Below are 20,488 nucleotides of genomic sequence, written 5' to 3'. Positions count from 1 at the left end.
CTCCCACCTCACCCCTTTAGCCTCCCCTTCTCTGGGGCATCAAACCTCCACGGGACTAAGTGCATCCCCTCCCACTGAGGCCAGACAAGGCCGTCCTCTGCTACATATGTAGTGGGAGCCACAGGACCAGCTGTATATGCTCCTTGGTTGGTGGCTATGAGTCTCTGCGTCTGCCTGGTCGCCAGGTTACGTTCTAATCCTACTTCATAAGTGTTTCCCATCCTCAACCCGTGCTCATGTGATATGTAGTCTTCTGTGATATCTCAACCCGAGGGCATGTTATGATATGTAGTCTTCTGTGATATCTCAACCCGAGGGCATGTTATGATATGTAGTCTTCTGTGATATCACAACCCGTGCTCATGTTATATGTAGTCTTCTGTGATATCTCAACCCAAGGGCATGTTATGATATGTAGTCTTCTGTGATATCTCAACCCAAGGGCATGTTATGATATGTAGTCTTCTGTGATATCTCAACCTGAGGGCATGTTATGATATGTAGTCTTCTGTGATATCACAACCCGTGCTCATGTTATATGTAGTCTTCTGTGATATCTCAACCCAAGGGCATGTTATGATATGTAGTCTTCTGTGATATCTCAACCCAAGGGCATGTTATGATATGTAGTCTTCTGTGATATCTCAACCTGAGGGCATGTTATGATATGTAGTCTTCTGTGATATCACAACCCGTGCTCATGTTATATGTAGTCTTCTGTGATATCTCAACCCAAGGGCATGTTATGATATGTAGTCTTCTGTGATATCACAACCCAAGGGCATGTTATGATATGTAGTCTTCTGTGATATCACAACCCGTGCTCATGTTATATGTAGTCTTCTGTGATATCTCAACCCAAGGGCATGTTATGATATGTAGTCTTCTGTGATATCACAACCCATGCTCATGTTATATGTAGTCTTCTGTGATATCTCAACCCGAGGGCATGTTATGATATGTAGTCTTCTGTGATATCTCAACCCGAGGGCATGTTATGATATGTAATGTGATATCTCAACCCGAGGGCATGTTATGATATGTAGTCTTCTGTGATATCTCAACCCGAGGGCATGTTATGATATGTAGTCTTCTGTGATATCTCAACCTGAGGGCATGTTATGATATGTAGTCTTCTGTGATATCACAACCCAAGGGCATGTTATGATATGTAGTCTTCTGTCTTAGCTATGTAGTTCTATGTCCTCATTTTCATGATAAGCTTGAAACACAACTATGTTGTGGTTTTCATACTGTTCTACACCTGTGGAGGAGCAAAAACTGTGCTAACGGTAAGTTCACCGTAACTTTTCTAAAGCTATAAACGCAATGCGAGTACAGCCCTCACTGCTAGTTGAGGTGCCCTCTGGAACACTGGAGGTTTTCCAGTGGAGCCCTCTGGCACTGCATATTTCAAACTGAAGGAAACTGAGGGCTATGAGATATTGAGGGAAATATGAACTCCCACCAAGACAGTCTCAATAAAAGGGCCTAGTAGGATGGCAGCAGTCTCCAAGTTACAAGGTTTAGGGTTCAGAGATCAGAGTTCACGACTCGGGTTTCCAAGTCTTTGTTTTGTTCTGTTTGTTGGTGGTGGTTGGGTTTTTCTTTCTCTCTACCAGTTCTTGAGGCCCTCACTGACAGGACTCGGGGCATGCTTTGCTACTACTGTTGCCATCCACTTACGGGAAAAAAATGTCTTGCACAGTACAACTAAGAATACCACTGGCTTGGGGGTAGGCAACCTGTGAGCTTCCCAGCGCAGGCCTGGGACAGAAGTGCAGCCCTCTGTGGGAACAGGGCCAGCTTTTCATGACTGAGCTAACTCTCCAAATCTGGACCACACTGCTCTTCATGTACATCAGTCACTTCAGTGACACAAAACAGGTGCCGTCGCCATAAATCTATATTCTGGGGATAAGAACTCTGATAGTCAGAGAGACAGATACTACTGACCTACAGTCTAGGCAGGATACCCAGTGATCCTGGGGAGGAGTCCCCAGACAGGGAAGAAGAAAGAGGTGAAGAGGGAGGCCTGCGCTGAGCCATTCTGCCAGCCCTGCACTCTAAGGGCCACTGTGCATAACAGGACAGCAGAAATTTGAAGAAGTCCTGGTAGATGACTGTCCTTAAGGATGCTTCATTCCTAGGTCAGATAAATTGTTCTGAAAATCGTGTACTTTCGAAATGTAATTGGTAAATTATCTTTAAAATGAACAAAATAAAACTGTCCCTTCAAAACAAAAATTACACAAATATAGGCTAATACTGCCCACCTACCACTATTCTCTACTCTAGTATTTTGGACTCTTGACAGAATTATATAAAGAACAGATGGAGCTGTGTTTATAACTCTCAGAATGATCTGTCAACATGAATAGCCAAAATACCTGTATGTTAAAAGTATTTTATCTACTTGGCTGCAGCATTTGATCATGATTGAACCCAACTGTCCCTCCGCCGTCAACACCAGAGAGGAGAAGCAGTACTCGGGCCCCAGCTCGAGTCCTAAGGTCCTAGGCAAGCTTGCCTCCTACATCTCTGTTTCTCTTCTGAAAAGGTTGTATTCACATATGTGGTAGGATGGCTACGGAATTAAAAATGACATCTAATATGCAAGGAACAGAAGCACCCACTGCAGTAGTCACTCTCATCGTTGGTCCTGAAGGCCAAGTCCGGTTCCTTTAGCACTGTCTACAAACAACACAAAGAGTGGAAGGCAGTGATCCCTGGATAAGAACTGTGTTTCCTACTGAGGACTTACACGTGGAAGAACGCCTCCATCCGGAGAAGACGGGGATTGGAAGCTGATACTCAGTGCATTTCATCTGTTCACGAGCGACATCACTGTACTTGGTACACGACAGTGGCTCGATAAGGCACCGAATATATTCTAAATAAAATAAACTACTGAGGAATAAAAAAGAAAAGATTCAAAATGTGACAAGTCAGAAGAAAGTCTGAAAATCCAAGGCAACGTTGTCTGCTTTCACAGGAAGACAAAAACTCAACAAGGAAGGAACATGAAGAAAGCAGGAGAAAAATATTTGCAATTTTTCTTTTGAAGGGGCAGTTCTATTTGGTTTATTTTAAACCGTCAATGCCAACCAGAGGTATCTGGCATCAGAGGTAGGTAAGTAGGGGAGATTTTCATTCCAAAAGACAGGTGATCCTGGCCCAGTAATTCTGTGCATGTGTTTGTGCATATGTGTACATTCAAACTGTGTAGTAGAAAATGTTAAAAATGTAAAAATTCAGGCTAAGAAATAGCAGAAGAAACAATAAGATGAGTTTCTAAAATGGCCTAAAGAAAATGGTTTTTGCCAAGTTTAAGTCAGTCTCCTCTCAGTAAAACCAACTGGACGTTCATTCTGATGAACCTTCATTTTCATTCTTTAAAGAAAGCTAACTTTGTCAGGGAATGGTGGCACACACATATAATACCAAATTTACACACACACACACACACACACACACACGTACGCGCACACCTCTGAAAATAATTAGATAAAATTCACCCAGCAACAGTACAGGAAAAGAAAGCCTCATCAGTCAGTCTGACTGATGACCATTAGAGAAAGATAGCTTCAAACTCAGAAAGAACAAAAAGCAGAAAAGAAACCAGTGAGTTAGAGGCTGGCTCAAATCTTCAAGTTTCATGTTCAGCTAGAGAGGGTATCTCTCATGAATGTTTTAAAAGTCACCCAATATGCAAATCAGGAAAATTATTTAAAGAGAGGCCTCTGCTGGCACTGAAGCCTTTACCAGTAGGTAAACAGGTTACTTAAAAGATTATGCAGCAGCCAGAAGTTCTTAGCTTATCACTAGGATTTATTCCGAAATCTACATTCTCTCCATCACTTTGCAGAATTTTTAGGAACAGAAGATAAAAAGTACATTTTATTTTTACTTCTTTTTATGAAACATTCAACACACACATAAAAGTGGAGAGAAAAATATGTGAAAAACAGCTTTAGGAAATACTATCTTTTTGCCTCAATTTTAAAAATAAAATATCACATATAAGTTGAAGCCTGCCAGGCCCATTTCCTTCTACCCCACTCTGGAGGCAACATTGTTACGAATCTGGTATTTATCCTTATGTATACTGTTGTTTATTAGTCTAGAATAGTCAGGAAGAACACTGAATCATTGTTTTATAGGTTTGCATAAATGTTATTAAACTATCTCACACTGTAATTTCATTTTGCTCAATTTATTCTTCTGAAATTTAAGAAAGTCACACAAATATACTTTAGTCTTTTATATAGCACTGTACCCTCCAAATGTACCATAAAATATGTTTTTATTTGCCTGATTTAAGCGTGCATGCGTGCGTGCGTGTGTGCATGCGTGTGTGTGTGTGTGTGTGTGTGTGTGTGTGTGAGAGAGAGAGAGAGAGAGAGAGAGAGAGAGAGAGAGAGAGAGAGGGAGAGAGAGAGAGAGAGAGATCAGGGAGAGAACACGGTATCCCATTGATTAGCAAGCATTCTACCACTGAGTTATATTTACAGCCTATTATTTAAATTTTTACATAGGGTCTCACTCAGTTGAATGTATTGAACCTGTGGCCCTCCTTCTTCAGTCACTAGACTAGTTGAAATTATAGGCAGCATGGGGTCTTTCATATTCTCTCTCTCTCTCTCTCTCTCTCTCTCTCTCTCTCTCTCTCTCTCTTTCTCTAAGAGAACACAAAATACATTTCCACAGGAAGCAGGCATATTCACAACACTCTTACTACAAGAAGGTAGCAGGGGGCTGGGGATTTAGCTCAGTGGTAGAGCGCTTACCTAGGAAGCGCAAGGCCCTGGGTTCGGTCCCCAGCTCCAGAAAAAAAGAACCAAAAAAAAAAAAAAAAAGGTAGCAAATGAGAGTCCCTAGTGCACCACATATCCGATCAAATACAGCATCTAAAAAACAGTGAGATTTGGGCCAGCAACACATCTCAGAGGGCAAAGTCACCTGCCAACAAGCCTGATGTCCTCAGTTTGATCCCCTGAAGCCATGTGGTGAAAGGCAGAACTGACCTCACAAGTTTTCCTCTGAACTCCCCATGTGTACTGTGGCATACACACACACACACACACACACACACACACACACACCATACATAAACAAATAAAAGTTTAAAAAAAGTAGCATTTGGTTTAAGTAGGTGCATTCCCATTTTCTAACATTCTCTAGCATTGACGTTTGTGCATGACGATGTGTAAATGCTAATAAGCTAGAAGGGTTTAGGAAGGTGACAAGTCTACTAGGAAGCATGAGCATCCTTACATCCTGACTTCATGTATGGATAAGCTGTACTCTTACATGTTTGTATTCATACAGTTTTCCCATCTATAAAACTACTTTTTATAGTAGTCAATACGATATATCAAAGACTTACTTCATCAAAGAATAAGCAAATACTTAATGAACAGAATAGAAACCCAGTGATTTTCAACAAAGAGCAAAGGCAAGCCAATGAAGAAAGCTGTCTATTCAACAACAGTTCCCATTATCAATACATACAAGTGAAAACACAAAGACTGAACACGGAACTCAAGTTCTAATCACAAGTTTTACCACAGATCCCTGATTTTGAAAGCAGCAGCAGTGGTACCTTACTTTTTAATCTTTTTAAATCTCCACATACTACAGACAATTTTTTTAGATAGCAAAGCACACTACCCACGAACAAGTAGATTCGGATTTTAAAAAGCGATAATTATATGCAGTAAATATATCATAATAATTTAGACGATCTTAAAATGAGAGGAGAGAAATGAGCAAGAGACCTGGAAAAAACAGAATGTCGTCAACAATGAAAGCCACAGTGGTAACATTGGGATGGTTATCCCCACAGGGCATGCGTGTGAGAAAGAACATGGAGGATAACCACTTACGTGATCTAGCTCATCCCGCACTCCTATAAACCAAGAGCTTGGTATGGAAAATGAGAACTAGAGCAGTAATAGAGAAGAATTAAACCTCAGAACTCTGCAGTGTCCACATGGACAAACCAGACTTTGTATATAAATACAAATACTGCTACCAAATAAATTCAGACAATAACCAACCCTGAAACAACAAGCTAATGTCCTTAATAGCCTGATTTTGACTCAAAAATATCATTTTACTTAAAAAAAATAGTGTCTTGGAGAAATGGCTGATTCCAGCCTAGGACAGGCAATGTACCAGATGAGTGTGACCCGCCCACACACCAGACAGCAGGGAATCTGCCAAGACTGCTGAGACCAAAAGAGAACAATTTGAAGATGCTTTTGCTAGGAAAAAATGGGGTAACCTAATCTTCTAAAAGATACACTTACAACTTATGAACATAAAATAGAATGTTTGAATCTATGAATTAATAATGCTATTTTAAAAATTAAAATCAAATACCTTCATTATAGATCAGTTTATCATCTCAACAAATGGTAAGAAAATGCATTTATTATATATGGCAATATAGGTGTTATTTTACAAAAGAGTCCAAATAATAAAATGATATTATCTAATTATTAAATTACCATTTTGTAAATGAAACCATGAACCTTGGAACTGAACATCAATAGCTAAAATCGAAAACCAGAAACAGCTAAGAAAGCAAGTGACCCTGAAAGGATGTGCCTAATGCTAAGAACTCTAGAGAGGTGCTCTAGAGATGGCCACCAAAGCTATAACTCACAGAGCAGTGCAAGACCCAGCCCAAGGACGTTACAGTTGCAACAGAAACCTTTAAGGAAAGAAACAGACTAGTGGGAACTTGTAGACTAAGATACACCCTGGAATGCTCTAAATGGATACAATGCTTTGTCTTCTGGGAGTGTACACACCAGTGGTAAAGATCGGGGAAGCAAATAAGAAAGTGGCTAAAACCGATGGCAACTGGCAACGGTTCCCTTGGGGAACAGAGTTACAGCTAAAATTGATACAGCACAGGAAGGTGCTTCACGGGCTGCAAAGTTTCTTCAGCTGGCTGCTGATTCCAAGGGTGTTTTGTTTGTAATAGATCATTAAATGATGCATTAATTTTGTGGTTTGCTTTATATGCATTATATTTTGTAATAAATATAAATTAAGCCAGTATTTAGAAAAAAATACAAAGCTCACATTCCCTAGATATACCTAGCTCAAAGCTAACACAGGTGCATCTTGTTATCAATGGTGGCCTTTCTGGCCTTTCTATTGAAAATATCTGTAATATTTTCTGGATCCCTTGCCAAATTGTATGTACTAATAGTTGGACACATAAATTCTTTTCCATCAGTTACTGCTCTTTTAAAAAGAGCCTCAAAACAATGCTTCATCCATACGAGGCAGTGGGTATGGTAGTGCTGCCTGAACCCTCGCACAGTGAAGGCACAGGAAGACAACTGGGAGCTCAGGGATAACCTGGACTACATTAGTAGTTCCAACCAAATAAACAACAAATAAACACAGACAACAAAGCATCTTATAAAGAAAAATATGTTTGGGAGGTTTTAATTAATCTAGATCTAACAATTCCTAGGATTGAGTAGCTCTGTGTATGTGTCTGTGGTTAGTTTGGTGAGCAAAGTCGTGCAGTCTCTCAGTAGATGTGCTCATGTGAGCACCACATGCAGATTTACACATCGCAGAAGCTACAGCAGCTGCATAGGCATAAAAGGGAAGAGCGATCTGTTGTCACAAGAGCTGTAGTCACATTCTCGTCAAAGTCAACAGGAAGACACAAGAAAACAATAAAAACTTCTTGAGGCAAGGTAAAGTGAGTAAAAAGAAATGCAAATGAAGATGTTTCCATATAGCACATGACAATCCACACATAAGCTGCTAAAACATGCTTATACATGTATGTACAGCTCATGGATGTGTGCAGCGTGGGCGTGTGGGTATATCCGGGAGGTGTTAGATCTGCGGGGTGCTAGTCCTCAGGACAGCCACCTTGCTTTTCTGAGTCAGGCTTTCTAATGAGGACCTACCTGGTGTTTGACAGTCTGGGTTAGGCTGCCTGCTCAGGGAGCCTTGGGGCCCCTATGTCTCCAGCTCCCCCCGTGTGAGGATCACACCTGGCTTTGACTTGGCCTTGCAAATCTGAACCGCAACTGAGCCATTTCCAAGCCCGGAAAATGGGCTCTTAATGAATTTGCTGATAAAAATCCCTTTCTCTACATTACTTACCACACATTTTTTCAAAAGAATCATTTTCTTAGATTACATAATTCCCCTTGCTCTATGCTTCTAATTAAGATAAACAATATTTGTTTAGAACTTCATGGTGTGAAATTGGACCAGGCGTTTTCTAATATCCATAAAATAAATTTTAAAATGTTTTCCCTCAGAAGACAGATAATTTGGTCACAGAGAGTTGATTTCTGCTTCCTTTGTTTTCTTATTTTTTTAGCAGCTCGGTAAGCCAATTTTCTACTTAGACTCTCTCTGTACTTCTCTCCTTTGCTGCAGCATGTGGGCTTTATCCCTCCCGTAGTCTGTTACACAAAAAAGATGGCTTCCGTTTTCATCTTTTTAACTTTGCTGCAAAGCAGTGGGTCTCAACTTGGATGTACAGGAGGTCACCCAGGGAACCCAAAACAGATTACTGATGCCCCCTGACCGGGTCTGACGGAAGTCTTCTGGTGGCCTGGTCTCGAAAGCTCTGCAGGCAGCTACAATGCATTACCAGGGTAGGAACCACTGTTCTAGGATTCTGCCACTGTCAAAATAAGAGCTTATTATCTTTTCTGATGAAGCCTATAAGAAAAATGCATTTTAAAAACCTATAGTTTAACAGATTCAAAACTTATTCAATTTATTCTCTATGAAGAGTATTTTCTCTTTTGGGTTATAACTTAAGGGCATATTGTCTCATTACGCTGGAGGTTTATTTAAAAAGTCTGTTGCTGCCAGTGGGAGAAGGCTGAAGGAACAGTCCTGACTACTGTGACTTTAGCAACTGGTGGGTTTAGTTCATGACACGCTAAATATGCTCCAGTTAAAGATTAAGTCTCCATATGAAGAAAAGCAACCCCCCCCCCTAAAAACATTTAACTTTTGCAGAGTGAATTCACAAGAGTTTCTGGAAAAAAATAAAAAAATTTTTGAACAGATGAATTTTGATAGACAATTTAAAGGACCAAATCCTAAAACAAAAACCCTTGCCAGGAAAATAAATTGCATATAATGAAATATCAAAGCAAAAGGAGAATACTAAGCAATAAGTGGTTCAAAAACATGTGTGGACTTAGGACATGGCTCAGTGGTAGAATGTTTGCACCCAGCATGAAAGAGGTTCAAGACTATATTATTCCCAGTAGCAGCAAAAGTGATATTCACACATTATATACAAATGTATAAAAACCAATACAGATGCATTTATAAAGTAGATCCTTTAATCTTACTATCTGTAAGTAGAATCAATTACTCCCTATGGCTCCCACTATAGCTTACATTCACCTATAGCAAACTGACACTGTCCTGTACTTATTTTACATTTGTCTCTCCTTGGTAAGAACCTAAGGCCCTTGCAGGCTAGCAGGGTCTTTCTTACACCTGTCATCTGGGGTGAAACATCGTGCTTGTGCAAGATCATGCTTAAAGCTGCTGGCTACTTCAGGCAGAAACACCACAGATACTGGAAATGGGAAAACTGAGCCAGGGAATAAATTCATCTGACCAGAGCATAGATTTATATGAGAAAACAACTCTAGAAAGGCTGGTCAAGACAAATTTGGATCAAGCTGAGTTAAGAACTGAGTAAAAATGGCCAAAACAGATCTGTGTTTTAGCACCCACACCTGTGCACATTAGAGCTAACAGCAGTCTGGGGTGAACGTAATCTGTTTCAAATTTACTATTGTAAAAATAAGAAAACTAAAGCCAGTTAGACTTAAGTGACCTAACCAAAGCCAGAACACAGAACTGGGAAAGCTTACTGCAGAAGAATTGGGAAAGGTCAGTTCTTAAAAGAAGACATATATATACACATACATACATAGCTACATACATACACACAGATACACACATACACACACATACATACCCACACACATACATACACACATACGTACGTACTAGGCCCCTTCAATATTAAAAGGCAGGCTAAAGCTGGACATGTAACCGCATGCCTTCAAACTCCACACTCAAGAAACCAAGGCAGGAGGATCATGGCTTGTTGCTATCTTCTTACTATCTGTAGGCTGCATTTAAAGACCAACCAACCAGACAAAACAACCAGTCTCTAAAATAAATGACTCAAAGACTGAAAGTTTATGCAAGTGGAGAAAGAGCAAGCACAGACCTACTCATTTTATCCTAGAACACCAATGTTGAGAAGTACTTCTTAAAGTCGGAAAGCTTTAGAGGAAAATATTGACATAGACTTGTTTCACCCAGCTAAAACAAAACTTTTTAAAGGGAGAGAACTCTTTTTTAATTATAAAAAACCCAGAAGTTTATGTCTATATAGGGACACACTGAAAACACACACAGGTTCATCTCTGTGATATTCAAAAGACCACAGCACTGTGAGGGACAAAGTGAGAATACTGACGTGGCCTGGGACACATGCTTCCCAGGGCTCCCATGGGGGTTGGACCCGGGGAGAGGCTGTGCTGCGGCTAGCCTTCCTTGCAGCTTCACAGGGGCGTTCACACAATGGGCTTCTGACGCATGGTTGTTAAGGGTGAATGCTATCATAGCGTTTCCAGGCATGAAATCCTCAACAAACAGTGTCAGTCCAAGTTTGTTGTCTCTGAGTGTTGCTATAATGCAAAGGCTTTTTTCATCAGTTTAACTCTACTTTACAAATAAACTCTAACTTGCGTGAGTTAGTAACTCACTCAAGCAGAGCGCAAGGCAGCGTCAGGGCCAGCGCCTGAACCTCAGAGCCTATGCTCTCAGCCACTGCACTACTTCAGCCCTAGAGTTGTCGGCTTATGCTCCAGTTACAATACGTCTAAGATCATATTTTATATTCTATTTCCTTTTTGAATATTTTAAAATATAAATTATAGGTTTGAAATGAATTCACATATATTTCAGAATAGAAAAACCAGTAATACTATTTTATTTTCCCTTCATAAAAATGTATACATTTGTTTTAGATTTACCTCCAATCCTCCTTGAGTAAAGCCCAGGAGCAGCATATTGGCTCTGTCCTTCTCAGAAGCGATCGGAGTCCAAGGCCAAGCATCATCGCTGAGCAGAGGCCACCAGCAAACAGCTAGATCCTGAGTGGAGTTGATGGCTAAGTGACGATCTACTGTCCTGGTGGCTGGGCCAGGTATGTCATGGTAGGAAATCTAACGGTTAACAGACAAACAAAACATATGAAAACATTTCTTTTAATGGATGAAAATAAACTATTTCAAAAGAAAATCAAAGCATCTGTAAATGTAATACACTCAAGTAAACATGCATCTTCAACATGTGCTTACAAGGGTGTTAGAATTTACCAAATTCTTTTGACACATATATAAAAAAGACATATGTTCAAATTCTCCCAATTTTTAGCAGAGGAAAAGAAAAAGAGAAATGTGAGTAGGGAAGAACTAGATGTAGCGATTCCAATCAATACTGAAATGTGCAGTCATGGTTTCCTGACAGCATCGACCTGCACACGGGGTTTGGGATCAGCTGCAGTAAATGACATGTTCAGTACTACTGACCAAGACTGTCTCACCACTATTTAAGACATAAGATGTTAACAATGACTGACAACAATAAAAGGGAAGGCAACTCAAGGCAAACATCTCTTAAAAGAATATGAGACGTATACCCACATATTCTGCATAAAAGGGATAAGCCATGGCGTTGTGCATGAAAGTTTATGCAGCTTCTGAGAATTACACTTCTCTTTCTTAGGAAGGATTTGTCAAATTTATTATTCAAACTATGTTATTTTGGAACATGGTTATTTGAAAACATAAGCACGGCACCATCTGGGTGACACATGCCAAGGAAATATAGATTGCACCGTATTTCTGCTTAAGGAATTAATGGAAGGTTGATAGCTTGGAAGGAAAAAAAAAACTATCTTGCCATTGCTGGTCAGCAATAATCGAACCACTTTCTGGGGATTAAGCGCATGGCTAAGCCTACTGGACCAGACACTAGCAAAGGGCAGGGGGTCTTCTTATCAGAGAAATGCTTCTGGAGCCAGTCTCACTACATGACAGATTGCTTTCATATTCCTGTCTGCAAGGCAACAAAGGATGGCAGTAATGCGATAATGCCAGAGTGCAATGGGTGTTAAGAACCCGCTGCATTTATGTATTGTATTTAGTAAATAATCAGGCTCATCCAAATTGTGATCTCAGCACTCAACCAAGGCCATTAAAATCAAGGTTAATGCTTTAATAATCCTCTGCTATTTTTTTTCCAACATGGTCAAAAGAAACTCTTTTCTATTTGCATGGCCATAATATTATTGACCTCTTCATCCTCTGAATACACATCAAAAAGAACTAAAATCAAAGTAATTACCAGTGTTGTTCTCTCATGGTAAACATTTAACTCCTTGTGCTGTCCCTCAACTGTTAAACTGAATTAGATTTTTTAAATGTGGGCAGAAAAGCTTGTTAAAGGTCAACACTTTCAGGATATTTACCCTGAAATTCTTCTTGTCAAAATTATTTCAATGTGAAATAATTAAATTATGGTATAGCTGGAAAGAAAAGTCAGAATTATTAATACTCAATACATGTCCTTGCTGTAAAGTCCAAATGGGCACTGATAAAACACCGATGCACTGTATGCTTTGAAGTTTAAATACTTATAGTCAGGTCTTCGATGTGATCATTGTAATTTCTTCGTTTTTGAGAGAAAAACCATAATTGTTAAATACATAAAGAGAAGTGCACATTACATTAGGTGGACTCGCCATGACGTTGCCATGACATTGCTATGAGGGAATGTTGCAAATTCCTAGATGAAAAAGTCAAATTAAAAATGAGAGATTGGCATATTTAGTTTTGTAGAATGCAGATCAGTTGTTATTTGGTGATCACTAGTTATCACATGATTCAAACACTGAAGCGAGACATGAAATTCATGTGTCTCTTCAAGGAAACACGGGCACAGTGTACTGTGCAGCAGTGACACGCAGTGCCAGTCATTTGCCAAGTCCAAAGGTAGAAATAACGTATTAATTCCCCATCTAAGCAGCATAGGCCAAAGACGAGGCCTGTGCTTTACACTCTTTAAGACAGGCTGACACCCTGTCGGTTCCTGGGCTCACATTACCACACTCTTCAATCAAGAAGACACTGCCCACTAGTCATCACACCTCTAACAAAGGAACTGTCCTATGAGATCTTAAATAAAAAGGTAAAGAACACTTTAAAGTGCTTCGGCTAATGAATACTGATACATTTTAAAGATCAACATTAGGGAAAAAACATCATTTAAAAATCAACCTAGGGGTTGGGGATTTGGCTCAGTGGTAGAGCGCTTGCCTAGCAAGCGCAAGGCACTGGGTTTGGTCCCCAGCTCCGAAAAAAAAAAAGAAAAGAAAAAAAAAATCAACCTAAGTTAACTATTTAAGAAAAAACAGTGCTATAAGAATGTTAAAGGGAATCTTTAATTTTTTACTAAATATGCAAATGAATATCATAATTTAGCAGGTAGAGAAAATTATCATCATGCAAATTTTATAGAAGCTCCACAAATTGGGCATATAAACCAGATTATATTTTATTAGCACAGTGAAAAACTTATTTCAGGTGACTTTCCATGTTAAAACTCTTTCTTATAAGAACAGATATTTCTATTAAGCAAATTAAATCTATCCTATGCCACCATCAGCCCAATCATAATAAATAGAAAATCTAAAATTTGGAAAGTCAGGTACAAAAGTCAGCATCCAAGCGCACACACCAATTACAAGGCACAGGGCTGGCTTTGCCTTTGCTGCTGACGCCCGCCTGAGGACAGCATCCACGTGCATGGCTCCTGTATATATCAGCTCTATTCCCACTGAACAGTGAACTGTCTCAAATCCACGTCACAGAGGCTGGATCAATCTTGCAAACACAGGTCAGGGCTGAAAAGACGCCTTGAACTGAAACAGCCTGGAAAATGCATTAGATGCTCACCCTTGCAGAGAGGGGGCCTTACAGTCAGAATGTTATATGAAAAATTTAAGCACATCATTTAAAATAAAAATCCTGTCTTAGCAGATGTAAAGTCCGTGATACAGAGAACAAATTACCTGGCGTTAGCAGAGGAGAAAGACTGACACACCTCACAGAGATGTGTCCTCCAGTCACAGTTGGGGTGGGATGCAAGGCTCTTACCAGTACTTAACATATCTTCTATTAGTCTTTGAAAGACCTTCCTTCATTTCTCACTGTGGAATCCACAGCAGCTACATGGATATTCAGGGACTGAGAAGTGCAGTCTATAGGAGCATTAGGAAACAAGCCGACTTGACTCCATGAGCTTAAATATTAAATAGGCCATCGTTAGGCCTTCACCACAGGTGAGGTACAAAGGCACACTCAGGCTTCCTCAAACCCACAAATGCTCAAGAATAAAAACAGTGCCACGACCTGTGCCGTCCTCTGGAGTCGCTATCTATAATAGGTAGTAATATGGCTATAGACATTGAAAATCTACCTTATAATCCAAGGCTGAGAGCTTTTCCAACCTCTTGTTTACATCAAGAGAATCCATCTTCTTTGCAAATTGAATAAAACATAATTTGTTTTGTGCCAGAAATGATAAGATGATGAAACTGTCTGTAAGGAGAGCTAAAACAATGATTTAATGATTCCAAGTTAGAACAAAGTTATAACAAGTTAACACACTTATGTTAAATTATTATTAAAAGATGCTGTCAGAAAATAAATATTAATTAAAGTTACTAACATCTCCCAAGTATATTTGAATGATATTAAAAATATCAGAAATAACATAACCATCAACACGACCATGTACATTTGGTATCCCCCCCTTTTTTCAGTGACTATTTCCACATAAACTAACACTGGAGGATATCACCAAAGGAAACATTTGGGAACCAGAGCCAACACACATAAGAGAGGCTGGTGCTGTGGCTGATATTTAGTCCCACCAAGTGGAAGGCAAAGGCAGGCAAAGTCTGAGACTAGCTAGGGATATATAATATGAGCCTGTCTCAATAAAAAAGAGCATAAAAAGATACTTTTCTTTTTGTTTATGTACTGCTTCAACATTTAAAAAGCCATCTGAGAATAAACTGGATTGATACTAATCAGTGTTCTCTACCAAATTAAATTTTTTATTTAAAATTTTTCATCTGTAATCCCTCTTTTGAAGACTTACAAACTAAATGAAACAAAATATACTATACCTAAATGTGTATATTATATAAATTACTATCTAATAATGAATATCAACAAAATATTTCTGCAGTTTTATTACTAAAGAATTTAAGTGGGTAGATAATATCACGGGTCATATAAGAGCCACTGTTATGTGAATTGTTCCTAGGGAAAAAAGGAAAAAGAAAAAGAAACTACTTAACATCTTGTACACTTTTTCCACTCCACCTCTGGATGCACACGCAGTGCCCCACAGTGGAGGAGCTGGCGAGCTGCCAAGAACTGCATCGTTCGGTCCCCAGCTCCGAAAAAAAAGAACCAAAAAAAAAAAAAAAAAAGAACTGCATCACTACCGTGTCTCATGAGAGTGCATTGTTTGGGCACATGTGAAAGAAACACATGAAGAGAGACAACTCAGACAGAAGGCTGTTGATGCTCCCTGTTCAGTCTACAGAACAACGTAAACATGAGACCTCATAGACACTGCTATGTGCAAAGCCAACGAAGGGCTCGTGATGAGCTGAGACCAGAACTCTCACGGCCTTCCCTTGGCACCACACTACACGCTGGAGGAAATACCGCGCCCACAGCCATTCCCCGCCTGTTCCTCTTAGTGCTGTTGCTAGTGATGACTGTCCTGTGACTTCTTTCTTAGAGCTCCGTGATTATGTCTGACTTACTCCAAGTGCTTAGTGCTTAGTGCTTAGTGTGTACAGAGGGAAGAGGGTTCTGTTCTCACCTCTGTCCTTTCTGCCACACCACATCTTCCCTTCTTACTCAAACTAAGATACTGGTTTTAGTCTTTCGTGACAGTATAGCCTGTTTTGAGACTGGTTTTGCCCCAAATAAAGAAACAGAATCTTAAAACCTATAGTTAGCATATAATATATAGTCAGCAGAAAAGAAGTAGGTCAGAACTTGTGTTCAGATCTCGGCTCAGTCACTTACCAACTGGCCACTCTCCTGAGTGGCTCAGTCTCACTTTCTTTACCTACTAGAATAAAAATGATCATATCTTATATAGTCTCTTTCTTGAATTAAATAGCATGGCACCCAGCATGGAACCTTTAATGGCTCAAAAAAAAAATCAGTAAACTTCCTACTCAATAAATGGCTTAAAAATCTTTTTAATGTGCTATGTACCAACCATGTGTGGTGCTGTCCCTTAATGGATCCAGACTTCCCTAGTCTATGTGGCACTGACTTCTCAGGGTATTACACAGCTGCCTGCCTCAGCATACTGGTACACTTAAACACAATTCATTTGGAAAAATTTTAATTGTCAAGAAGAGAGAAATCATTTTAATGAATGGAAAAAGTTTATTTTAAAATTATATTTCAAAATGTAAAAGAAAGATCAGAAAGTGCTTAGATTCTGAGTCTAACACTTAACAAGAAGTAAAGTGCACAGACATTAAATATTAGTTGAAGCCTGTATTGGTCCCAAGGGTTGTAAGTCTGCTATTACAAGCAATTACTTGTTGTATTTGCAAGTCCCCAGTGGTAATAATTAGCCTACCTGTTGACAAAGTATTTCTCCCACCCCACTGTTAATGTGGGCAATTGATTTGCACACGGGTATAATTACCATCACTGATGGTGTCTGAGATGAGCTTCCCCACCAGGCTCCTGTCAATCACCACTTTCTCCAGCTGAGGCCCAGAAAGGCTTAGGGACACCAGCACACCTGAACCAAAGAGGAGCTAAAACCAGGTAAGGGGGAGAAAAACAGATATGCTGAAATTTAGGATCATTTGAAAATGTCTTTCCAATCATACAACTCACAAGTATCTTTTCATGTGCATTCAGACCATGATATTACTACTTTTCTTCCCCCAAAAAAGTCACCAGCATTCTGAGTATGAGACAGACAGCTAAAACATTTCAATGCACCCAGAACACGGACGAGAACTGTCCACAGAAAGTGAAGGTGGTCCGCACCAACCAGGAGGCTCATCTTCTAAAGGCTTAAAAAGTGTTCGTGCAGGAAGACTGCTTTGCTTGGATGCAAACACTGGGGAGGTTATTGTTTACATCGGGAACTTACAGGCTATTTCCTGAGATTCGGAGAGTCACACTGCTGCTTACTGAACACATGAAGACACCATAATTACCATAGAAACAGCTAATGTGAACGTCAAACTTTATTCACTTTCCCAGGTAAAGATTTTATAACCCAAAACATTAAAATAAGATTAAGTAAAATTAAAAATTTTTAAATCATATGTAATGAACACCATCAGTAATTTCACAAGGAAAAACAAAAATAGTAGAAAAATGGTGGCCTTTCAGTGTCCGGTAGCTGTTCACAAAGACGGCTGGATAGAACCGTTATAATTTCACAACACTCCTTTCCATTTGTAGCAGCTTAATTCATTCATCTCCAAATGTTTAAAACTTCTGAAAGGACTCTGCATATGTGTGTGCTTGTTATCTATGAGATTTTAAAATATCAACATTGGAAGAAATTGTTTCACCTTCAAGGCAACAGACTCAAAGCTGATGAATCATGGAATAGCATATGGCATAAGAAGAAAAAAAACCAATTGTTAGTAAACTAATCAGGAACATGCCAGCCAAACTCAGAGACAACTATGACTTAAACACCATGGGGAATCCCCCGCCCACCTAGGCATCATGTCCCGGCTAGTGACTATGACTCTCTGTTAAGACAAACTGGGACATGTGTGAGAGATGAGCAACATGAGGCACCTAGGGAGCATAAGGGCCACAGTGGCCCTGCCTTTCCAACTCCTGCCCAGGCAGCAGCAACCTCGCGTGCCCTCCACTCGCACAGGAACAGTGTGGGATGGGAAGGTTAACCACCTTTACCAGTTTGGGGAAATAAAAGAAGAAACAGCTGTTCCAAGAGTTGCACAATACTTCAGAAAATAATTACTCTCTATTGAATTAATTTAGCCTTACTACATACCTTAATAGCAAATGATTTCACTATTCTTATGGGACTTTTATAACAAGTGGCCTTCAATCCCCCAAATCCTCCCTTCTCAGACATTCAGAAAGACATTAGACTCAACCTTCCTATTTGTTTCTTCCCTTTCAAGTTTGCTTAACATATCATTGAAACCTGCCCTTTTCTACTCATTTTTCTTAACAAAAATGAGTAATATTCTCTTAAGTATGCCTTCCCTTAATTCTTCAGTGAAGGCTGGTTTCTTATGGTACTGGCTTAACCACATATATTTTGCACCCTCGGTATTAGGCACACAGCAGGTACTCAGGAAATACATGGAGAAGGAATCACAACTAACTGACTGTCCTCTTAGAGGAGAGCTTAACCTAACCTTCCATTTCCACATGGCCTGGGCGTTCCTTTGCAGCATCTGTCCATCATGAGCTCTGGCTGGGGAGGAGCTCGCTGGGCAGTGCACCTGCCCAGCCTGCAGGAAGACCTGAGAACTTACCTTCTTTGTCATTGGCTTTGCTGTGCATATGCATACTCACATGCTAGCTGTGCACATGTGGCACAACATGCATGTGGACAGCAGAGAGTGACTTGTAGGACTGGGTTCTGTGCTCCCTCACCATGTGTGTCACAGAGCCCAAAGCCAGGTTGCAGGCTTTACAAGACACGTCACTAGCTCAGCCATCTCACCAGCCCCGAGGTCTGAGTTCTGCATCCAACACTGAATGAACCCGGGTTTGGTGGTGCGTGCTTGCAAGTGCAGCACGTGGGAGGTAGAAACAAGAGGATCAGAAGTTCAAGGACGTCCTTGGTTATGCAGCTGTTGGAGGCCAGCTTAACTACCTGTTGCCTGACCATAGCTCTAAAAAACTAAAAATGAAACAAAATACATGCGCCATATTGCTGAGCACTGCCAATGACCAGAGGCATAATACAGCTGACAGCTACCTTAACTGGGACAGCTCCAACTGATTAAAAACCATGGGGAAGCCATCCAGAAGACAAGATGGATGAAGCAAAGAAGTGCAGACCGACAGGAGCCGGATGTAGATCTCTCCTGAGAGACACAGCCAGAATACAGCAAATACAGAGGCGAATGCCAGCAGCAAACCACTGAACTGAGAACAGGACCCCCGTTGAAGGAATCAGAGAAAGAACTGGAAGAGCTTGAAGGGGCTCGAGACACCATATGAACAACAATGCCAAGCAACCAGAGCTTCCAGGGACTAAGCCATTACCTAAAGACTATACATGGACTGACCCTGGACTCTGACCTCATAGGTAGCAATGAATATCCTAGTAAGAGCACCAGTGGAAGGGGAAGCCCTTGGTCCTGCTAAGACTGAACCCCCAGTGAACTAGACTGTTGGGGGGGAGGGCAGCAATGGGGTGAGGGTGGGGAGGGGAACACCCATAAAGAAGGGGAGGGGGAGTGGTTAGGGGGATGTTGGCCTGGAAACCGGGAAAGGGAATAACACTCGAAATGTAAATAAGAAATACTTAAGTTAATAAAAAAAAGTAAAAAAAAAAAAAAAAAAAAAAAAGTATGAGCTCAGGATTCCCAGTGTTCAATAGTTGAGATGTGTGATACCAAAGAAGTGACTTTTCTGCTGTTTCATTTCCTCCACTGGAAAAAGAGACAATACTGTATATTCCATAGGAGGAGAATTAAACAATGTTTTTTTCTTAAAGACTGAGTTAAGTCTCTCAGTGAAAAGAAGTGTGGGTACCTGTTAAAATCAAGGTGTAGCCACTATTTTTGATTTCATAAGTGTCCTGTGATTAGAGCCATGCCTGATATCAGCTTTTGAAATATGCAGACACATGTGAATTAATAAGCTAATTAGTGCATTTTTAAGAGCTTGTTGGGAAGCATAGACTTTAGGTACTAGGGCCAAAGAAAACTCAGGATGTAGCACAGGCGGTAACTAGAGGTAGAATGCACTCTGAAACTCAGGGAAGAATACTGCAGCGCAGACTGAAGTCCCACGGCTCTGCCTATTTCACCAAGATGGCTGTATTTATGTCCTCCAAAATGGAAAAGGCCTGACCGCCAGAACCTGAAAGAAACAGACCGGATAAACAGTTCTCTGCACCCAAATCCCGTGGGAGGGAGAGCTAAACCTTCAGAGAGGCAGACAAGCCTGGGAAACCAGAAGAGACTGCTCCCTGCACACACATCTCGGACGCCAGAGGAAAAAGCCAAAGACCATCTGGAACCCTGGTGCACTGAAGCTCCCGGAAGGGGCGGCACAGGTCTTCCTGGTTGCTGCCGCTGCAGAGAGCCCCTGGG

At 40.4% G+C, this 20,488-nt stretch overlaps 1 protein-coding gene across 5 annotated transcripts in view; it reads right to left on the bottom strand.

Moving 5' to 3' along the window:
- The window catches only part of Wdpcp (WD repeat containing planar cell polarity effector), a 330,858-nt gene that overhangs the window by 161,375 nt on the left and 148,995 nt on the right, over positions 1-20,488 (bottom strand). For all 5 annotated transcript variants that reach the window (XM_087583532.1, XM_087583534.1, XM_087583535.1 and 2 more), the window contains 3 exon segments: positions 16,858-16,972; positions 14,584-14,717; positions 11,076-11,267 (listed from right to left, as the gene is read on the bottom strand). In XM_087583532.1, the coding sequence (XP_087439658.1) occupies positions 11,076-11,267; positions 14,584-14,717; positions 16,858-16,972 (441 nt within the window).

This window comes from Rattus norvegicus, chromosome 14 (assembly GCF_021556685.1).
Source record: "Rattus norvegicus strain SHRSP/BbbUtx chromosome 14, alternate assembly SHRSP_T2T, whole genome shotgun sequence".
In the NCBI taxonomy this organism is placed as follows: Eukaryota; Metazoa; Chordata; class Mammalia; order Rodentia; family Muridae; genus Rattus; species Rattus norvegicus.
Note: the sequence above shows the minus strand (reverse complement) of the source record. Positions and strands in the feature narration are given on the sequence as shown.